Source organism: Nomascus leucogenys, chromosome 2 (genome assembly GCF_006542625.1).
Source record: "Nomascus leucogenys isolate Asia chromosome 2, Asia_NLE_v1, whole genome shotgun sequence".
In the NCBI taxonomy this organism is placed as follows: domain Eukaryota; kingdom Metazoa; phylum Chordata; class Mammalia; order Primates; family Hylobatidae; genus Nomascus; species Nomascus leucogenys.
The window spans coordinates 151,189,493-151,210,100 of NC_044382.1; the positions used below are offsets into that span (position 1 = coordinate 151,189,493).

The 20,608-nt window shown below is 49.6% G+C and overlaps 1 protein-coding gene across 5 annotated transcripts in view; it reads left to right on the forward strand.

The window, feature by feature from the left end:
• KIAA0513 (KIAA0513 ortholog) overlaps positions 1 to 20,608 on the forward strand; it is a 64,430-nt gene that overhangs the window by 23,005 nt on the left and 20,817 nt on the right. For 4 of the 5 annotated variants that reach the window (XM_030819534.1, XM_012505206.2, XM_030819522.1 and 1 more), the window contains exon 2: positions 17,632 to 18,116. In XM_030819534.1, the coding sequence (XP_030675394.1) occupies positions 17,788 to 18,116 (329 nt within the window). In that variant the 5' untranslated portion in view covers positions 17,632 to 17,787. Of the gene's footprint in view, positions 1 to 15,632; positions 15,652 to 17,631; positions 18,117 to 20,608 lie in introns of those variants that run through there. The other variant, XM_030819530.1, reaches the window with a different exon arrangement.

The following is a 20,608-nucleotide window of genomic DNA, read 5'->3' on the forward strand; positions in this document are numbered from 1 at the left end:
AAAAGCGTCTGGCACCTCCCCTCATTCTCTCTCTTGCTCCAGCTCCTGCCACGTAGGACGTGGCTGCTCCCTCTTCGCCCTCTGCTGTGTTCGTAAGTTTCCTGAGGCGTCCCCAGAAGTCAAGCAGATGCCAGCATCATGCTTCCTGCACAGCCTGTAGAGCCAATTAAAACTTTTGGTTTTATTCTTTATAAATTACCCAGACTCGGGTATTTCTTTATAGCAGTGCAAGAATGGCCTCATTCACATTCATAAGGCCCGAGTCCTGCATCTCTTAGGGAGCCTCTCCCTGTCCAGTAATTAAGTGCCGCTGTGTCCATGCCAAGGAGTTGGGGCAATATTCGCTTATTTTGCCAAATTACGTAAGAGTGGAAGGCCAAGTCAGTTTCTGTCCGAATTGAATTCAGCTGTCCCAGAGTCAGCTTCTGTGTCCTTTTGTGAAAGAAGTGCAGCCCGTCACCCAGGGAGGGCGTGCCGTATGGTGGGTTCTAACACGCAGTTGCAGTGAAACCAAGTCAGTCAGTGGTGATAGCTGATGGTAAACAACCCATCCCCCTGTGCTGTCTCGGTGCCTGAAACTCGAGGGCCCAGCCCTCAACTCAGGAATTACCTAGGACCAATTAAACAATGACTAAAGTGCAAAGTGTAAATCCAGGTGCTTGTGTGAGGTGACTTGAGTTGGGACTTAGGACAACTTCTGTAAAAACAAATTTCAAAGACTCCTACTCTGGAGGAGCTGTTGACTGATTGACTGATATGTATTTATTTATTTTATTTATTTATTTTTCGAGACGGATTCTTGTTCTGTCACCCAGACTGGAGTGCAGTGGTGCAATCTCGGCTCACTGCAACCTCCACCTCCCGGGTTCAAGCCATTGTCCTGCCTCAGGCTTGGGAGGCTAATTTTTGTGTTTTTGGTAGAGACAGAGTTTCACCATGTTGGCCAGGCTGGTCTCGAACTCCTGACCTCAAGTGATCCCCCTGCCTCGGCTTCCCAAAGTGCTAGGATTACAGACGTGAGCCACCGTGCCCAGCCGAGCTGTTGATTTATAACCATGGTGTTTCTTTTCTTCCCTCCCCGATCCCCTGGGGGCTGACTCACCCCTTGTTTTTGGCAGTATGGTAGAGTTGGGTTTGTTGTGGAGCCTTGTGCACTGTTGCTGAGTCAAGGAAGGCAGAAACAGTAGATTGTGTGCTCTGTGCTGTGGGGAATGTATCCCCTGCACTGCCTGCCGTGTGCCCAGCCCTTAGCACAGAGCCTGCCCTTCACAGGCGTTTACAAATGGACCCAGTGGGCCAGGTGCACTGGTTCATGCCTGTAATCGCAGCACTTTAGGAGGCCAAGGCGGCAGGATCACTTGAGCCCAGGTATTTGAGAGCAGCCTGGGCAACACAGTAAGATCCCATCTCTACAAAAGTGTGTTAAAAATTAGCCGGGCATGGTGGTGCAGCTACTCGGGAGGCTGAGGTGGGAGGATCGCTTGAGCCCAGGAATTTGAGGTTAACATTGAGCTACGATTGCACCACTGCACTCCAGCCTGGGCGACAGAGTGAGACCCTGTCTTAAGAAAAAAAAAAAGGAAAAGAAAAAAGAAAGGACCCAGTTGAAGCCATAGTTTTGTGAGGTCATCTTCGTGGAAAACTTAATGCGTTTTATTCTCCCACTGGGTTGGGGAACCAGCAGATGGCCCCTTATCTCTTTTTTTCTGTGAACTCTGAACCAAATTTAGATGTTTTCCTCTTCCCGGAGGTCATAAAATAGGACCTATCTTTGGTTATAGCCATTATGACAGTTTTAGTGGAGGAGAACTGCGTTAAGCTTTATAAAATATTATCTCAGAAGAGAAATGGCAAGAAACCCTAGAGGTCCAATGGCTATCCCTGTTAATAACCTGTTAACAAGTAAACATCCCCGTTTCCCTTCCCGCTTCCCTCAAAAGGAGACCCCAAAGGACTGTTCCAGTTGGTGGTGGCTCCGCCTTGCTGGAACTCCACTGCAGGCTCAGCTCTCCTTCTGAGCCACATAGAATCATACTCTCTACTTCCTCGTACACAGCTACCCTCACACATTTAAAGACCACCGTCTTGTCTCCCATGTTACTTAACCCCATGGTAAATTTCAACTTTCTCACCCTTGCTTGTGTGATATGATTATTAGACTCCCTAACAATGCTGACGGGGTTTGTTTGGGATTCCTTTGGATGCTCTCCAGATTCTTGGTAGCTCTCACCTTTTCCCTCTCATCATTTTTTTTAAGAGATGGGGTCTTGCTGTGTTGCCCAGCCTGGTCCCAAACTCCTGGGCTCAAGTGACCCTCCAGCTTCAACCTCCCAAAGTGCTGAGATTACAGGCATGAGCCATTGTGCCTGGCCTCCTTTCATGATTTTTTAAGTCTTACAAGCACTTATTAAATGAAAATGCCTTTGCAAGGTTGTTATCCTTTCTAAAACAATGCATTGGCCAGGTGCAGTGGCTCACGCCTGTAATCCCAGCACTTTGGGAGGCCAAGGCGGGCAGATCATGAGGTCAACAGATTGAGACCGTCCTGGCCAACATCTCTACTAAAAATACAAAAATTAGCTGGGCGTGGTGGTACATGCCTGTAGTCCCAGCTACTCGGGAGGCTGAGGAAGGAGAATTGAATCGCTTGAACCCTGGAGGCAGAGGTTGCAGTGAGCTGAGATCACGCCACTGCACTCCAGCCTGGTGACAGAGCGAGCGAGGCTCCGTCTCAAAAAACAACAACAACAACAATAACAACAACAAAAAACTAGCCAGGCCTGGTGTCAGGCACCTGTAATCCCAGCTACTTGGGAGGCTGAGGCACCAGAATTGCTTGAACCTGGGAGGCAGAGGTTGCAGTGAGCCGAGATCCTGCCATTGCACTCCAGCCTGGGCAACAAGAGCAAAACCCTGTCTCAAATTGATCAATCAATCGATCAATCAATCGATGCATCCTAATGGGTTTCTTTGGGCTTAAGGTTTGAGGATAACAATGCGTATAGATTCTTGGACGTGGCTAACCACAGTATTGCTGTGGAAAGTTGATCATTTCTCCTGAGGCATGGAATTGAACAGAGTGTTCTAGGAGCAGTCTGACCAGCAGAAGCCTAATGAGTGGCATCATCACTGTGGTTTGGGGGCAGGTGCTTTTGTCTGTGCATCTGAAGGTCGGTTCAGAGTTTGTTGTTTTCATTAGTTCCACACAAGTTGACTCATAGCAAGCGCGCTGTCAAGCAGTGAGCTGCCTCTCAGTATCGTGCTTGTGTAACTTCGGATCAAATTTTTATTTTTATTTTTATTTTTTTTATTTTGAGACAGTCTTGCTCTGTCACCCAGGCTGGAGTGCAGTGGCACGATCTCGGCTCACTGCAACCTCCTCCCAGGTTCAAGCGATTCTCTTGCCTCAGCCTCCAAAGTAGCTGGGATTACAGGTGCCCACCACCACACCTAGCTAATTTTTGTAGTTTTTGATAGAAACAGGGTTTCACCATGTTGGCCAGGGTGGTCTCGAACTCCTGACCTCAGGTGATCCGCCCACTTCAGCCTCCCAAAGTGCTGGGATTACAGGCGTGAGCCACCACGCCCGACCTGGATCAAATTTTTAGATAACCTCGCTAGTCATTTATGAGTTATTGGAAGGCAGACACCATGTTTTTTCTACATCACGCCTGATACACGGAAGGTACTCAGGAAACACCCAGCGAATGAATGAATTTCCCAGCCAGAGGCATCTTTTAGACCCAGCACATTGCTGCAGTCTGCCAAAATCCTTTTTTGGGTCTCGATTGTGTTATGCTCTAAGTTAACTGTATCTCTTGGTTTTATGTTCCCCACGTTTTCTATCAACATGTTGTTTGCATTCATATCTGAAGAATTAATAGGGTGTAAGGATAGGCCTGGACTAGAGTTTGCCCCATTAGGGATGGAGACATCTTTCCAAGTTGACTTTCTGTATAAGGCAGCTCAGCTATCATGTTTTATCAAACTTAACAGCTCATCAGTTCTAAGATTCATCTTTATTTTATGCATTACTAAGAAAGATTACTTGAGCCCAGGAGTTCAGAATCAGCCCAGGAAATATAGTGAGAACTTGTCACTACAAAAAAAATTTTAAGGCCAGGCGCGATGGCTCACGCCTGTAATCCCAGCACTTTGGGAGGCTGAGGAGGCGCGGATCACGAGGTCAAAAGATCGAGACCATTCTGGCCAACATGGTGAAACCCCGTCTCTACTAAACATACAAAAATTAGCTGGGCATGGTGGCGTGCGCCTGTAGTCCCAGCTCCTCAGGAGGCTGAGGCAGGAGAATCACTTGAACCCAGGAGGCGGAGTTTGCAGTGAACTGAGATCATGCCACTGCACTCCAGCCTGGCGACAGAGCAAGACTCTGTCTCAAAAAAAAAAAAAAAAATTAGCTGAGTGTGGTGCTGCATGTTTGTAGTCCCAGCTACTAGGGAGTCTGCGGTGGGAGGATCACTTGAGCCCAGGAGGTGGAGGTTGCAGTGAGCTGTGATTGTGCCACTGCACTCCAGCCTGGGTGACAGTGAGACCCTGTCTCAAAAATAAGATTAAACACTGCCATTTACACTATTACACATTTTCTTATCACTTAGAATTTTTATTCTATCCTTATTGAAAGAACGTCTTTTAGAATTACTTAGACATAGATTGTTATGTGTCACCTTGGTCCATAACAAAGAAAATATAAGCAAAATAAATTTGTTAAAGTAATTTGAAAGCTTCTTCACATTCAAAGACCCATATTTCTGAAGTTGTCTCAGTGCCGTTGAAATATGTGTTTCTTTTTTTCTTTTTCTTTTTCTTTTTGTTTTGTTGTTGTTCAGGTGGAGTCTCACTCTGTTGCCCAGGCTGGAGTGTAGTGGCCACATCTCGGCTCACTGCAACCTCCACCTCCCACGTTCAAGCAATTCTCTGCCTCAGCCTCCCAAGTAGCTGGGATTGCAGGTGCGCGCCACCACACCTGGCTCATTTTTGTATTTTTAGTAGAGATGGGGCCTCACCATGTTAGCCAAGCTGGTCTCGAACTCTTGACCTCAAATGATCCACCGTCCTCAGCCTCCCAAAGTTCTGGGATTACAGGCGTGAGCCACCGCGCCCAGCCAAAATCCATGTTTCTGTACAGTATCATCCTGTCGCCAGCAGTGTGCCCTTCCCAGAATGCGCCATCCATTTACCTTTGGGGAGGCCTAAAGGGGATGGCAATGTTGTACGTCCTGGTGCGGGTGGTGGCTGCATGGACATATTCATTTTGTGAGGGTTCATTGAACGGCATCGTTATGATTTATGTATTTTCTGTATTTCATTTTATTTTTGAGGTGGGGTCTCTCTCTGTTACAAAGGCTGGAGTGCAGTGGTACAATCTCGGTTTACTGCAACCTCTGACTCCTGGACTCAAGCAATCCTCCCACCTCAGCCCCCCGAGTAGCTGGGACCACAGGTGTGTGGCACCACACCCAGCTAATTTAGTTTATTTTTTTGTAGAGACAGAGTCTCACTATGTGCCCAGGCTGGTCTCAAACTCCTGGACTGCAGTGAGCCTCCCGCCTTGGCCTCTCAAAGTGCTGGGATTACAGGTATGAGCCACTGCCCCCAGCCTCTTTTTGTGTTTTGTTTGTTTGTTTGTTTGATTGCTTAAAAATAGAAAAGGAGTGTCCACTCTTGTCTCTAGACAGTACCATGATGGGCTGCTTGAAACAGTGATAAGACACATCTGATTTCAGATATCTTGAAGTGCAAAAGAAAATAAGATGCATTTTAGGATAATGAAATACAGTATTTCTAAATCCATCTAATTACATATGGTTTAGGCCATGTTTTTCTGCCTCGTCTTCAAAGACAGAAAGTGAAAGCGAAGTCCCTTGCTAAAACTCAGTGTACTGTTCTATAGGACAGGACAATCTCCGTGATCTCTGAGTCTGTAACAAACACACACAAACAACTGCAGGGCTTAGTCTGGCACCAGCTCCTGACCTCAGCCCTCACCACTTCCCCTTCTTAGTGCTTGCAGAGTGTCGTGTTAGTAACCTCTTTCTAGATACTTACCTGACATGGATATCTTACTTAATCTGTTGCACAGAATCCACAACCTTCTCCTTTTGAAATGAGGTTTCCATTTGCCCTTCTTCTCACCTCTCCACCAGCCTGTTATCTTGGTTTTCTCAGAGATGAGAAATCGCGATTCAGAGAGTTCCTCTGTAAAGCCTGTGAGTTGTAATTCATCAGTGTGACAGCCGAGTGCTCAGAGCCAGCCTCCCAAGCGTGGGCTCTCGGGCCCACTCAAACCTCTAAGCTGGTGCTTGGGTGGTGCTGTGGAGTAATCTGTGCTTTTTCTTTCCCTCCTGTCTCTCCCCCATTCCCCATCCTGGCCTTGCCAGTGCCGCAGCTCAGCCCTTCTCTGCACTCTAAATGGTTCTGTGCTTTGTTTGTGCCTCTGGTTCAGCCCAGACCCTCCTGGAAGCCACAGCCAGCAGTTTCTCCTGTCCGTGTGACAAGCACATGCCAGCAGGCACCTTTAAGTCAGGATAGCTGGGAGTTGGTTGTGATGGATGGCATGAGAGTCTGCAGTGGGGATCCAGGATCCCAGACATGGATCCTAAACTGCCGTAGGACCCATGCCTTCCTAAGCCTCCCACCCTTTGCTCCTTCCAATAGCACAGTGTTAGAAAAGCCCGCCTTTCTGAGGTCCCCTCTCAACACTGCCATGAGAAGTCTTTCAAACACCCTGCAAGTTAGGTTCAGGAGAAGCCAGTCAGTAAGTTCCCTGTCATACTACACTGCAGCGGTAGCTCTTTCCATTCCACAGAACAGCAACCAGAGGGAGCCAGGGCAGCTTCACAGCCCACTCTATGGGAAATGCCTGACTTTCTCCATGTGGGTCCGTCTCCAGGAAAGCCTCCCTTCCCGGCTCCACTTAAAACCCACCCAGCCTTCCAACACACAGTTCCCCAAGCCTTCCCTGAGAATCTCCTTGCCATTGGGTGTGCTCTTGCATTCCTCCGAGCCCCGCTCGCCAAGAGCCCTTTGTTCACTGGTTACAGTGCTGGCCCCTTCTGCTCGACTGCCCAATTATTTAGATACTTGTCTTTTTTTTTTTGAGGTGGGGTCTCACCCTGTCACCCAGGTTGGAGTGCAGTGGCGTGATCATAGCTTATTGTAGCCTTGAACTTCTGGGATCAAGGGATCCTCATGCCTCAGCTTCCCAGCAGCTGGGACTATAGGTGCATGCCACCATGCTCAGCTAATTATTTTTTAAATATTTTTTTTTTTTTTTTTTTTTTTTTTTTTGAGACGGATCTTGCTCTGTCCCCAGGCTGGAGTACAGTGGCGCGATCTGGCTCACTGCAAGCTCCGCCTCTCGGTTCACGCCATCTCCTGCCTCAGCCTCCCGAGTAGCTGGACTACAGCGCCCGCCACACGCCGGCTAATTTTTTTTTTTAGAGACGGGTTCACCGTGTTAGCCAGGATGGTCCGATCTCCTGACCTCGTGATCCGCCCGCCTCGGCCTCCCAAAGTGCTGGGATTACAGGCTTGAGCCACCGCGCCCGGCCTATTTTTTAAATATTTTGTAGAGACAAGGTCTCTCTTTGTTGCCCACACTGGTCATGAACTCCTGGCTTCAAGCGATCCTCCTGCCTCAACCTCCCAAAGTGCTGGGATTACAGGCAGGAGCCACTGCACCCAGCTGAGATAATTGTCTTATTCTTCCTACTGGGTGTACAGTGTCTGAAGACTGAGTCTGTCAGTTGCTCTTGTTTGCACAGTGCTGTCTGTGTACATAGCACCTCCATAGAAAGCATGTTTGTTTGCGAGTCAGCTGAGTTGTTGAATGGGTTTTTCTTTGCCTCCTGGGTTATATTGTAAACCCCCTGTGGTCAGGAATTGTGCCGTGTACGCTTTCATGCAGCCAAGATGAATGGCGTAGAGTCCAGGCTCATGCATTTTATTGATCAAAAGAGCAGTAAATGATCATATAGTTTTTTCTCCTTTCAGTTACAAAATAAAATCAGCAGCAGGGCATTTTCCTGACAGTCTTCCTTAAACTGTTTCTCCCCCATCACCGAGTATGCAGGGCGACGGGAGGGCGTGTGTGGTGTGATTAGGACCCCGGTGGCTGGACTCTGCATCTGATCTTGCAGACTATGGCAGGTGTGGAGGAAGGAGCAGGTCAGATGCAGCCCGTTTGGGTGGAGCTCGCCTTTGCTGGCACTGTGAGTTTTCAACCAAAACACATTGACTGAACATCTCTTATGGGCCTGGCCCTGTTCCAGTCCCGGGAATACTGCAGTGAAGAAAACACACACGACTCCTGACTCCCAGGGAACTTGTGCTGGTGGAGTATTGCCCTGAGATCTTCAGTCCTGGGCTGCGAAGAGGGACAGTCAGCCAGAGCGTAGCCCGTATGCCAGTGCCTGGTTTGGAGGATCTCCGTTGAAGAGGCTGCCTCGTTTTCTTTTTTTTTTTCCTCTCTCTCTCTTTTTACCTTTCCTGTGGTGCTGAGGCTGCCTCTTTCAAGCCAGCACCTGTGAGTAGGTCATTCTGTGTGGGACCTGGTGTGTCTGCACACAGCTTGGTGTGGGCTGGAGCTGCCCCCACTGCCCTCCTCATTGGTGACCCCAACATTTTTGTCTTTACTGGGCAGTGCTCCCCACAGGAGTAGCCCCTGCAGATGGCTAAGGTGCTGCTGCTGTCTGCGTCTGAGGGAATAAAGCCAGGCTCTTATGTTCACAGCAGAATGACAATTCTCCCTCCCCGGTGACTACAGCACGTGGATGCTGTTTTGGTTATCAAATCAGAACCTTGGCACTTCAGGCCCTCTTCAGAGAATTCAAGGACGAATGGTCTGTGGTCCGACACTTGTCAAAAGCCCTAATGATGCGTTTGGCATTGGAGGAGAGGCACTCTCATGGGCATGTTCACTGTCATGTCTCATGTATCAGGAAGCTCTTCTCTTCACCTAGTAGCGGGATCCAGCCAGACAAATACCTGTACCAAATTGATTTCATGTATGCCTTCAGATTTTTTGAGAGTCATTTAAAGAAATGCCTGTTTTGGCCAGGCGCTTTGGCTCATGCCTATAATCCCAGCATTTAGGGATGCCGAAGCAGGTGGATCCCTGAGGTCAGGAGTTCAAGACTAGCCTGATCAACATGGTGAAACCCCATCTCTACTAAAAGTACAAAATTAGCTGGGTGGGGTGGTGCATGCCTGTAATTCCAGCTACTTGGGAGGCTGCGGCAGGAGAACCGCATGAATCTGGGTGGCAAAGGTTGCGGTGAGCCAAGATTGCTGCACTGTACTCCAGCCTGGGCAACAAGAGCGGAACTCCATCTCAAAAAAAAAAAAAAAACAAGAAAACAAACAAAAAAAAAAAAGAGAAAGAAATGCTGATTTCAACATCCCTGTACCTTTTACAGACCTTGTTAGAGACCTTGTCATCACAGTAATCAGTGTCGTTGCATATGAAGACCCTCCTGACAAGTGCATTTCCAAATTTAGTACCTGCAGAAAGCTATTCTACAGATGAGTTTGTCAGATCAAGAGAATTTTATGAGCAAGGATGCTTTTCTTTTTTGCTTTGGCTGCCAGGAAACTCAACTAAATCCACTGCCCAACTGCAATAATGAATTTGGTTGATTCCACTGTCTCGTACTTGCTCTGGATCCATATTGACTGAGTAGAAATCCATGTCTGGACAGCAACCCAAACACACTGACATTGGGTTTAGACACACACATCTAAAAGGACGTTGACATTTCCTGTGACTTGACATGGACTGTTGGACCAACTGTTAGACAAACTATTGCTTAGTAGCCCCAAACAGCCAAAAGTCTCTTTTTGGCTCAGATAGGGTGTCATCAAGACATGTAAACATGACGTCATGGTAGAAGTGAACTGCTTCAAGATAGTAATGTGCTGTCTTGCAGGTATCCAGTATTGCTGTGTTTCCCTCGAAAAACTGATCTATCCTGTGGTGCCCCTATAAGTTTGCTTAGGTGTTCTGGGGGTGCCCTGGTGCCAGTTTGGGAACCACAACCCTAGGTTAAAAGCATTCTCAGCCCCTTAAGCTGTGCCTCATGCAGTGAGAATTTGGGGTTCCCCCTGAGCCAGGCTGTCTCCTCTAGTCATAGGAGGCAGTATCCAGCTAAGGTGGCTCCAGAAAAGAGTGGGGTGCCCGAGTACGAACATGATGCTTAAGATGCTGTCAGACGCCAGGTCTGCCTGGAGGTGGTCCCCGCACACACCCCTCTCCTCCAGCCCCAAGTTTCTCATCTGTAAACTGGGTGTAAAAGCAATAATACTGCCTCAGCGGTGTGAAGTTGTCCAGAATGAAATGTTTTTGTATAGTTTTGCTCTTTGAAAGGTATGAACTACTCTGATAATAGGGTCATTAATTTCTCCTCTGAGCTGTCTCATGTTAGCACGGCCAGGGAAGATCTTCAGCTTCGCCCTTCGAGCCGGGAGGACCATAACCTGTTACCCCAAAGTGTTTCTTCTAAGGCCCTTCATGTCGTGTGTCACTTACTGTGATAATCCTACTGATTAGAGAAAAGAGCAATTCTCCTTCACATTTTTCAAAGAGGAAACTAGGGTACAGATTCAAATGATTTCCCAGTTTGATTTTTTGTTTGTTTGTTTGTTTTGTTTTTTGAGACTGAGTCTCATTCTGTTGCCCAGGCTGGAGTGCAGTGGCGCTATCTCGCCTCACTGCAACCTCCGCTTCCCAGGCTCAAGCGATCCTCATGCCTCAGACTCCCGAGTAGCTGGGATTACAGGCATGCACCACCATGCCTGGCTAATTTTTGTATTTTTAGTAGAGACGGGATTTCACCATGTTGGCCAGGCTGGTCTCGAACTCCTGACCTCAGGTGACCCTCCTGCCTCAGCCTCCCAAAGTGTTGGGATTACAGGCGTGAGCCATGGTGCCTGGCTTTCTTAGGTTGATTTGTGATGGAGCTGAGACTCAAGGACGAAGAGGCGCATTTTTCCTTGTTTGGGCTGCCAGGGAGTTGGCAAATTAGGTACCTTAGTCAGGAGTGGAGAGGATGGAAGTTCAGGCCTCCCTCAGACACAGGTGGTGTCTCGGGGTCCCGGTGCCCCATCTGCACAGTGCACCTGCCCTTCCTGCACAGCACCCTTCACGGACAGCAGGAGCAAAACACAGGGACCCCAGCTCCAAGGCTGGAGTTAAGTGATGTTTCCACCTTACAGTTGAAACGAAGGTTCAGGCCAGGCACGGTGGCTCAGCCTGTAATCCCAGCAGTTTGGGAGGCCAAGTTGGAAGGATTGCTTGGGCCCAGGAGTTTGAGACAAACGTGGGCAACATAGTGAGACCTCGCCTTTACAAATAATAAGAATAAGTTAGCCAGCTGTGGTAGCACATGCCTATAGTCCCAGCTACTCAGGAGGCTGAGACAGGAGGATCACTTGAGTCCAGGAGGTCAAGGCTGCAGTGAGCCGAGATTGCACCACTCTACTTCAGCCTGGGCAACAGTGTGAACCTATCTAAAAAAAAAAAAAAAAAAGAAAAAAAAAAGAAAAAGACTGGGCCCAGTGGCTCACACCTGTAATCCTAGCACTTTGGGAGTCAGAGGCGGGTAGATCACCTGAGGTCAGGAGTTCGAGACCAACCTGGCCAACATGGTGAAACCCCATCTCTACTAAAAGTACAAAATTAGCCCAGCATGGTGACAGGAGCCTGTACTCTTAGCTACTTGGGAGGCCGAGGCAGGAGAATTGCTTGAACCCAGGAGGCGGAGGTAGTAGTGACCGAGCTCACACCACTGCACTCCATCCAGCCTGGGCGACAGAGTGAGTCTCCGTCTCAAAAAAAAAAAAAAAAAAAAAAAAAGAAAAAGTTTACGGTAAAAGCCTACCAAGTATATATTGCTGCAGATAGACTTTTGGCAAAGTAATTTGGTGATTCCTGTCACAAGCCTTAATAATGAGCACAGCCTTTGGCCAGCAATTCCACATCTAGAAATGCCTCCTCAAGCATCTGAGATGTCACTGTAAGAGGTGAGGATGAGGGGGGATCAGGAGCCCTGGTTCTCCAGCTGACCTGTGTTCAGGTTCCTTGCCCTGTCTCTTCCTGGCCTCTACCCACCTTGCCTTACTGCAGCTTCAACAGGGGAGACAATCCAGGTGCACTTGCATGTGATGTGTGTGTGTTGTGTGTTGCCTGAGGTTTTGCACACTCTGGGTGAGAGGAGCAGCACATTTGTGAGTTCTTGGGGACACTGAAAGAGAAGAGTGTCTTGAGGTTGATGGGAAGGGGCAGGCTTACAGAAAGTTCCAGATTCTCCCCACAGGGAGCCCTTGTCTGATTGCCCAAGGCCAACCTGCTGGAGAAGCCACAGCTCTGGTTGTTCCGAGATGCTGGGGAAATCAGTGTGAGCACAGCTCCGTGGGGGAAGTGGCGGAGTAGCCACACCGGGGCAATCTCGTGAGTTCCTTCTACAGCTGGAGGCTGCAGGGTGGGAAGAAGCGATGGGGGAAGTGGGGCGGAAGGGGTTGCAGCAGGAGGTTGGGAAACCCCCTCCAGAATACAGACCACTGTGGCCTCTTTTCCCATGAGTGGTGGCTCCCCGGCCTCATCGGCCTTCCCAGTTCTTGAACTTTCTCAAGTGGTTACCTTAGGGCCTGCATGCTTCGTGTTCCCTCTGTCTGGGTCACCTTCAAGCCTTTTCAATGCTGGTTCTCCCTCTTTCCATCTCAGCTCAGAGATCTGCCTCCCCAACCTCCCCGTCCAAAGAAGCCACTTCTCAGCCGTCTCAGGACCATCACCTTCAGATCATCTCTGTAGCACTTAGTGCTGCAGAAGCTCTTGTTTGGTTTTTTATTCTATTAACTCTTATCTTCCCCCCTCCCTGCCCCCGGTACGTACGTAAACACACACACACACACACGCGCGCGCGCGCGCGCCCCATAAACACACACACATACGGCCCATAAAGTCTCGCTCATGGCTTCATTTCTAGCTCCTTGCACAGTAACCGATGCATAGTAGATGCTCAGTATATGTGTGCAGAATGAATGGATGTTTGCAGAATCTCGTAAGGGTTTTGGAAGGTACAGGTTGACTTAGGATTGTAGCCTAACTTGATTGGTGGAAGCCTCCATCATGGGGCCTACGACGCGAATTGCAAAGTGTAACCGCAGAGGGGTTGCAGTGCTTCAGGCCCGCGGGCCAGCATGTTCCTATCTCCAGTGACACAGATTCTCCTGTGGCCAAAAACGCGTTTTCTCAGAATCTGGGGACCTGCAGTGGGCTTCAGTACCTCCTTGAATGTAGAACAAAGCAGATGGGCTGGGATGCAATCCACAGATGGGTTTTTTGACTCCGAAAGTGTTTTGAAATAAATTTAAATTAGTTGCCAGTGTTGAAAAATCAGAAGATTTCATGTAACAGGTTTTCAGCATTCCTTAGAAACCTGTAGAAGATCTGATACTCCTGGGTCTACATTCCCAAATGGTAGCACCGGGCTGGCTCTGAGCAGGGACAGTGTGGCTCCTTGCTGGACCACCTCCTTTGTTTTCGCCAGCTGGCCAAGATTGTGACCCTGCAATGTGAGAGTGGCCATGACCTTGTCCTGCCTAGAGGCCCACAGTGACCTTTCCTTCCTGGAGGAAGAGGGTGGGGTTGCTTCCCCTGCCATGACCACACACAGTCACTGCTGTGACATCTTAGCTCTGTGAGCGAGCCCCAGACAGCTGAGATCCTGGAGCCGAGGGGTCCGGGGACAGGGGTGGTACACGCTACAGCCATTGGCGTGCAGGACCGGCCCTCCTGCCACCCATCTGCTTCCTCTTACTCTGTGCCTCTCCTGTGATGTTGTTGCCTCCGTGCTGAGCCCACAGAGGAAGGCAGCACCCAGCACTCAGGGCTTCTGGGAGAGGGTAACTCGTGAGAGCATCTGAACGGCCCAAGAGTGCCTGAGGCTGGATCAGAAATAGCCACGATTGTCCAGTTTGATTGATTGATTGATTTAGTTGTGATGGAGTCTTGCTGTGTTTCCCAGGCTGGAGTGCAGAGGCACGATCTGAGTTCACTGCAGCCTCCACCTCCCAGGTTCAAGCGATTCTCCTGCCTCAGCCTTCCGAGCAGCTGGGAGTACAGGCGCCTGCCACTACGTCCAGCTGATTTTTGTGTTTTTAGTAGACACAGGGTCTCGCCATGTTGGCCAGGTTGGTCTTGAACTCCTGACCTCAGGTGAGCCACCTGCCTCGGCCTCCCAAAGTGTTGGGATTACAGGTGTGAGCCGCTGCGCCCGGCCCCAGCTTGATCTTGAGCTTCCTATGCGTGGGCAGAGAGACATGGCCCTGCTACTGCTTGAACGGCTTCCAGAGACAGTGACTTGTTTCCTTTTTCCCCTCTGAACTGTGAGTGTTTGTCATGCAGTGTTAGGATAATGAAGAAAATGAAAGAGGAAATCACCCTGATGCCAGCGCCGCCAAACATTTCTACATTCTTTCCCACTGCTTTTGCGTATGTATACATGATTGTAATTAGAGTAAAGTTAAATTTCTCTCACTTCAGTATTCCCAGCACTCAGAACAGGGGGTGGCAAGCAGGAGCATTCAGTAAACCTTGGTTGACTGAAGAATATTCTGTTTACTTCACTAGAAAGTGAACGTTTTCTGAATTGTGTCATACGCTGATCACTACTGCAACTTTTTAACGTGTATTTACCATTTTACTATATTTATTTATTTACTTTTTTTTTTTATTTGAGATGGAGTCTTGCTCTGTCGCCCAGGCTGGAGTGCAGTGGCCTGACCTCAGCTCACTGCAACCTCCGCCTCCCAGGTTCAACCGATTCTGCTGCCTCAGCCTCCCAAGTGTTTAGGATTACAGGCATGCGCCACCATGCCTGGCTAATTTTTGTATTTTTGTTAGAGACGGGGTTTCAACATGTTGGCCAAGCTGGTCTCGAACTCCTGACCTCAGGTGATCCACCCGCCTCAGCCTCCCAAAGTGTTGGGATTACAGGCATGAGCCACCGTGCCTGGCCCATTTTACTATATTTAGGTATTTTTTCTACCCCCCTCCCCGGTTAATCAGAATTATAAATACTGTTGCAGTGAGCATTTTTCTCTGTATAACTTTTTGAGCGTTTTGAATTATTTTCTTAGGATAAATTCCAAGCATTTGAATTCCTGAATTAGAAGAGAGAAAAATAAGAATGATAGAAATTGCCTTTTGAAGTATTATCTATCCCTATTCCAGCAATGTTTGAGAATGTTAATTTTACCATAACTTTACCAGTATTTAGATAGTTTTTAAATTTTTGCTAATTTAGAAGTATAGGATGGTACCTCATGGCTTTAATTTGCATATTTATATTGTGGTTATTAGTATGGGTTGAAGAATTGTCTACGCCTTTAATAATTGTATTTCTTTTTTCTTTTTTCGAGACAGAGTTGTGCTGTCACCCAGGCTGGAGTACAATGGCACCATCTCGGGTCACTACAACCTCCACCTCCTGGGTTCAAGCAATTCTCCTGCCTCAGCCTCCTGAGTAGCTGGGATTATAGGCACACCCCACCACTCCTGACTGATTTTTGTATTTGTAGTAGAGATGGGGTTTCACCATGTTGCCCAGGCTGGTCTTGAACTCCAGACCTCAGGTGATCCACCTGCCTCAGCCTCCCAAAGTGCTGGGATAACAGGCGTGAGCCACCGCACCCAGCTTACAATTGTATTTCCTGTTGTGTGCCTTGCCTATTTGAGTGGTTTGTATGGCTGTTAGAATGTAGACTTTTTAGAGTTGTGTGAATTTGTAATACAGACACCACTAGCTTAATGTTCCTACTGTATTTACTGTAAACGTTTTCCTAGTGTGCGGTTTTCCATTTTTCATGCCAGGCATGTTACTGTGTGTGTGGTTTTCTGTTCTTTGGTGAGTGAGAATGCGCTTGTGGAAGGGCCTTGGGTTTCTGATCCAATCTTGATGCCTCGGGCAGGGGGACGCATCAGAGAGTAGGGGCCCTGGCCGGGGACGCAGCTGGCGAGGGGAGACCCCGACCGGCCGCTCCTTGCTCTCCAGCTCCCTGAGCTGTAGCCACTGCCTTCTGAGCTCATCAGAGTCCTTGGTGCTGTCCTGGCCTGGAAAGTTCTACTGAGCTGAGGTTTATGCTTTTCTCTTCTGGACCGAGGCCTGCTTTGCGGGGCTCCCCTGAACATGCCTATCACCACGCTGGTGACCTGGAACCAGCCTTTTCTCTTTCTGACTCAGGGTATTTAAAAATATCCCAGGCTGGAGAATTTGGAGGAATCCATCATCGATGAGTGAGCATTAAGCTCTTAAGAGGCAGAAAAGGCCATTCTGCTATTGAATTGTCCTCTGAAGATGCGTTCAGTTCAGCGGTTTCACAGCCACCTCACTGGCAGGCATTGTCCTAGATATTTGGGGTCTAACAGGGACAGGGCTGAGGTTAGAGGTGTGCTCTGCTCTGAGGGGCTGTCAGGAGGGCGTCTCCTTCCCACTTAGCTGTCTGCCTCTGTACAGGTGAGGAAGGTTCCCCGGCACCTTCTAAACCAGCAGTCAGGAGGCCTGGGTTAGAAGCGAAGATTCAAATCCCAGCTCTGCCACCCTGTGACCTACGTAGCCAGCTCCCCTGACCCTGTGAGCATGTTTGCAATCCGGTCTGTTCCTTCGTTCAGCAAGCACACAACACACATGTACGTAGTCAGGAGTCCTCGCTGGGCACCTCATGGCTACAGTGGTGCCAGGGCGTGGTCCCTCTGGAGGGGCGTATACTTTACGGGTAAACAGAGATACTGGTGTCTGTCAGTAACGCAAGCAGAATGATGAATGAGGCTGAATAAGATGCTGGAGCCCACAGAGGAGACAGTCATTCATTTTGAATAGGAACAGAGTGGAGCTTCTCAGAAGACGTGGCCGAGGCAGGGGCTCGAGGGGTGAATAGAACTCCAGGGTGGGAATGACAGAGGAAAAAGTTGGGGAATGGAGAAGGGAGAGGGCTGCCCAGCCTGAGGAGCCAAGGGGTGTGTCGTTGTCCAGGGGGGCTGCAGTGCTGGGAGAGGGGACAGGTCCAGATGGCAAATGTTGTGCTTAGCAAGCATCATAGGGTTTGAGAACGATGCTGAGAGGGGATAGACCTCTGACAGTCGGGGAATGTTCTTGATGAGAACAGAGCCAGGAAGGAGGAGGTCAGAGCCCAGGAGGTGAGGTGTCTCTTGCTCAGTAGGGAGATTCTTCCGTAGCCACCAATTCCAGTGACAGCGAGCGAGCAGGTGGATTGTCCCTGGTGATCCTCCGTTTCCAGCCGAGGATGGGCCTTTTCTGTCCTGGTGATGGGCTCAGTCTTGGGGCTGGAGTGGGGAGGAGGCCAGCAGACGCAGTGCCCTGACAGTTTGAAATCCTGATTTCCGTGTTTATTTGTTCATTTATTTAACAAGTATTTATTGAGGACCTACCATGTACCAGGTGTTGAACAGTAAAGTGGACGGTAGGAAGATGATGGCAAAGAGGCACCCCAAATTCCGGAAGAGCAGAGGTTCTTCTGTTTACGGGGAGTGTGTGATCTAGGTCTGGATTCTGGCGAGGAGTGGCGCTAATGTGTGTGTCTGTGTTTCCGTTCTAGATGCCGTAGGGCCAGGTGAGCTGCTGTGAAGGACTCATCCTTGGTGGCCGGCAGTTACTGGCAACTTGTGAGCTTGGTGGGCTCCTACTAACGCACCTGGGACACCAGGCTGCTGGGCTCCCCTCCAGGCAGCCTCACCAGCAGCTCCCCTGAGCTATGGAGACCCCAGAGGTCCCCGTGGGTTCGCTAATCGACTTTGGGCCTGAGGCACCCACCTCCTCTCCCCGGGAGGCACCACCCCCTGCACTGCAGGACGGCGATGGCTCCCTGGGGGACGCTGCGTCAGAGAGTGAGACCACTGAGTCTGCAGACAGTGAGAATGATGTGGGCGAGTCGCCCTCGCACCCGTCCTGGGACCAAGACCGCCACTCCTCCTCCAACGAGTCCTTCTCCTCCAGCCAGAGCACTGAGTCTACCCAGGATGAAGAGACCCTGGCACTCAGAGACTTCATGCGTGGCTACGTGGAGAAGATCTTCTCTGGAGGGTAAGGGGCCTGTGTGGATGAGACAGCCTGGCGTGGCCACAGGGCGCAAGGGGACTCGCCTCCTGCACTTGGCTCTGCGTTTCCCAAGGGTGCCACCTGGGGCCAGGGCTCCCATTTCCTCATCAGCCAGGGGTTGCCACTGCAGGGGCCTCACTCCACTCCATGCTGAATGCAGAGCCATGTGGGGAACTTTTAAAGAATACCCGAGCCTGGACTTCACTCCATACCAATTATATCAGTTCTGTCGGGTGAGGCCCACCGTCAAAGTATGTGCGGCTCCCAGGTTATTTGGAAGGGCAACCACGGAGAGAATGCCTGGAGGGACGCACTCCAGAGTGCCCAGATCACAGGTCCCCATCATCCCCGTGAGCTCCATTATTTTCTTTTTGTTTATTTTCTTTTCTTTTTTCTTTTTTTTTTTTTTGAGACAGGGTCTGGGTCTGTCACCCAGGCTGGAGTGCAGTGGTGCGATCTCAGCTTAAGGCAAGCTCTGCCTCCTGTCTCAGCCTGCCGAGTAGCTGGGACTATAGGCACCCGCCACCATGCCTAGCTAATTTTTGTTTTTTTCAGTAGAGACAGGGTTTCACCATGTTGGCCAGGCTGGTCTCGAACTCCTGACCTCATGTGATCCACCCGCCTCAGCCTCCTAAAGTGTTGGGATTACAGGCGTTAGCCACCATACTCGGCTGAGCTCTTATTTTCCAGTGCTTGTTGTTCCTGAATTTTATCCACGCATTATTATGTTTTTTTTTTTGAGAAGGAGTCTCACACTGTCGTCCAGGCTGGAGTGCAGTGGCAGGATTTCAGCTCACTGCAACCTCCGCCTCCTGGGTTCAAACGATTCTCCTGCCTCAGCTTCCCAAGTAGCTGGGATTACAGGCGTGCGCCACCACGCCTGGCTAATTTTTGCATTTTTTTTTTTTTTTTTTTTTGAGACAGAGTCTGGCTCTGTGGCCCAGGCTGGAGTGCAGTGGCTTGATCTCGGCTCACCGCAAGCTTCGCCTCCCGGGTTCACACCATTCTCCTGCCTCAGCCTCCTGAGTAGCTGAGACTACAGGTGCCCAACACCACGCCTGGCTAGTTTTTTGTATTTTTAGTAGAGACAGGGTTTCACCATGTTAGCCAGGATGGTCTCGATCTCCTGACCTTGTGATCTGTCTGCCTTAGCCTCCCAAAGTGCTGAGATTACAGGCGTGAGCCACCACACCCGGCCAATTTTTGTATTTTTAGTAGAGATGAGGTTTCACCATGTTGGCCAGGCTGGTCCGAACTCCTGACTTCAAGTGATCCGCCTGCCTTGGCCTCCCAAAGTGCTGGGATTACAGGCGTGAGCCACCGCACCTGGCCATCAATGCATCCTTAAACAAGGCTTCGGAGGGACTGTCTCTTTCTTCTCACTCCGCCGATGCTTGTCTCACCTCATTGTTGCTAAACACAAGGGGCACTTGTTCTGCTTGTGGGACCATCTGAGCATCTGTAGGCTAGCCACTGCCTAGCACTCCTTGTCACAGCTATAGTTGGCTAAGAGGTTGCAATGATTCGCTGAAATTAAATATAGAGGCAACGTAAGATAATAAAGCTGTGGTTACCCATACTGGTGTGCTCATAAGGAGTAGATTCTTTTTTAGAGAGACAGGGTCTTACTCTGTTGCCCAGGCTGGAGTGCAGCATCACTATCATGGCTCACTGCAGCCTCCATCTCCTGGGCTCAAGCAATCTTCCCACCACAGCCTCCCGAGTAGCTGGGGCTATAGGTACACACCACCATGCCCAGCTCATTTTTTTGTGTTTTTTTTTTTTTTTCTTTTTGGAGACAAGGTCTCACTCTGTCACCCAGGCTTGAGTGCAGTGGTGCAGTCATAGCTCACCACAGCCTCAAACTTCTGGCCTTAAGCAGTCCTCCTGCCACGACCCCCCGAAGTGCTGAGATGACAGCAGTGAGCCACCACACTGGCCAGCAGGTGATTCTGAAGCAGCTGTTTGCATGGGGCCCTTCCCTGGATGGCCGTTCTTTTGTGGTTCTTAAGGGTAAAATAAGGAGTATTGACAATTGGAGCAGCAGGAAGGGAGAGTGTGGGGCTGTGACGTCCACTGAGAAGTGGGAATCTGTGCATCAGCCTGATGTGTCCCAACCCCGGTTCACTGCCTGTAAATATCTCAGCCACGAGGAGGAGGACACACACAGACCCCAGAGCCATGGGGTTCAGATGTGGATTGTGGATCTTCCACCATTCACAGCAGCACACTAGATAAGGATGGTCTTGCTGCAGTGTCGTGTGTGGGCCGGCAGCATTGGCATCTCCTGGGAGCTTGTGAGAAATGCAGAGTCTTGAGCCCTGCCTGGCTCCACTGAGTGAGAACGGGCCCTTTAACAAGATCAGTAGACAGCTGATACACATCAGCGTCTGAGAGGCACTGGCTTGAGGGAAAGTTTTCCAGTTTCATTAACATAATTAGAATTTGTGGCCAGGCTCAGTGGCTTGCACCTGTAT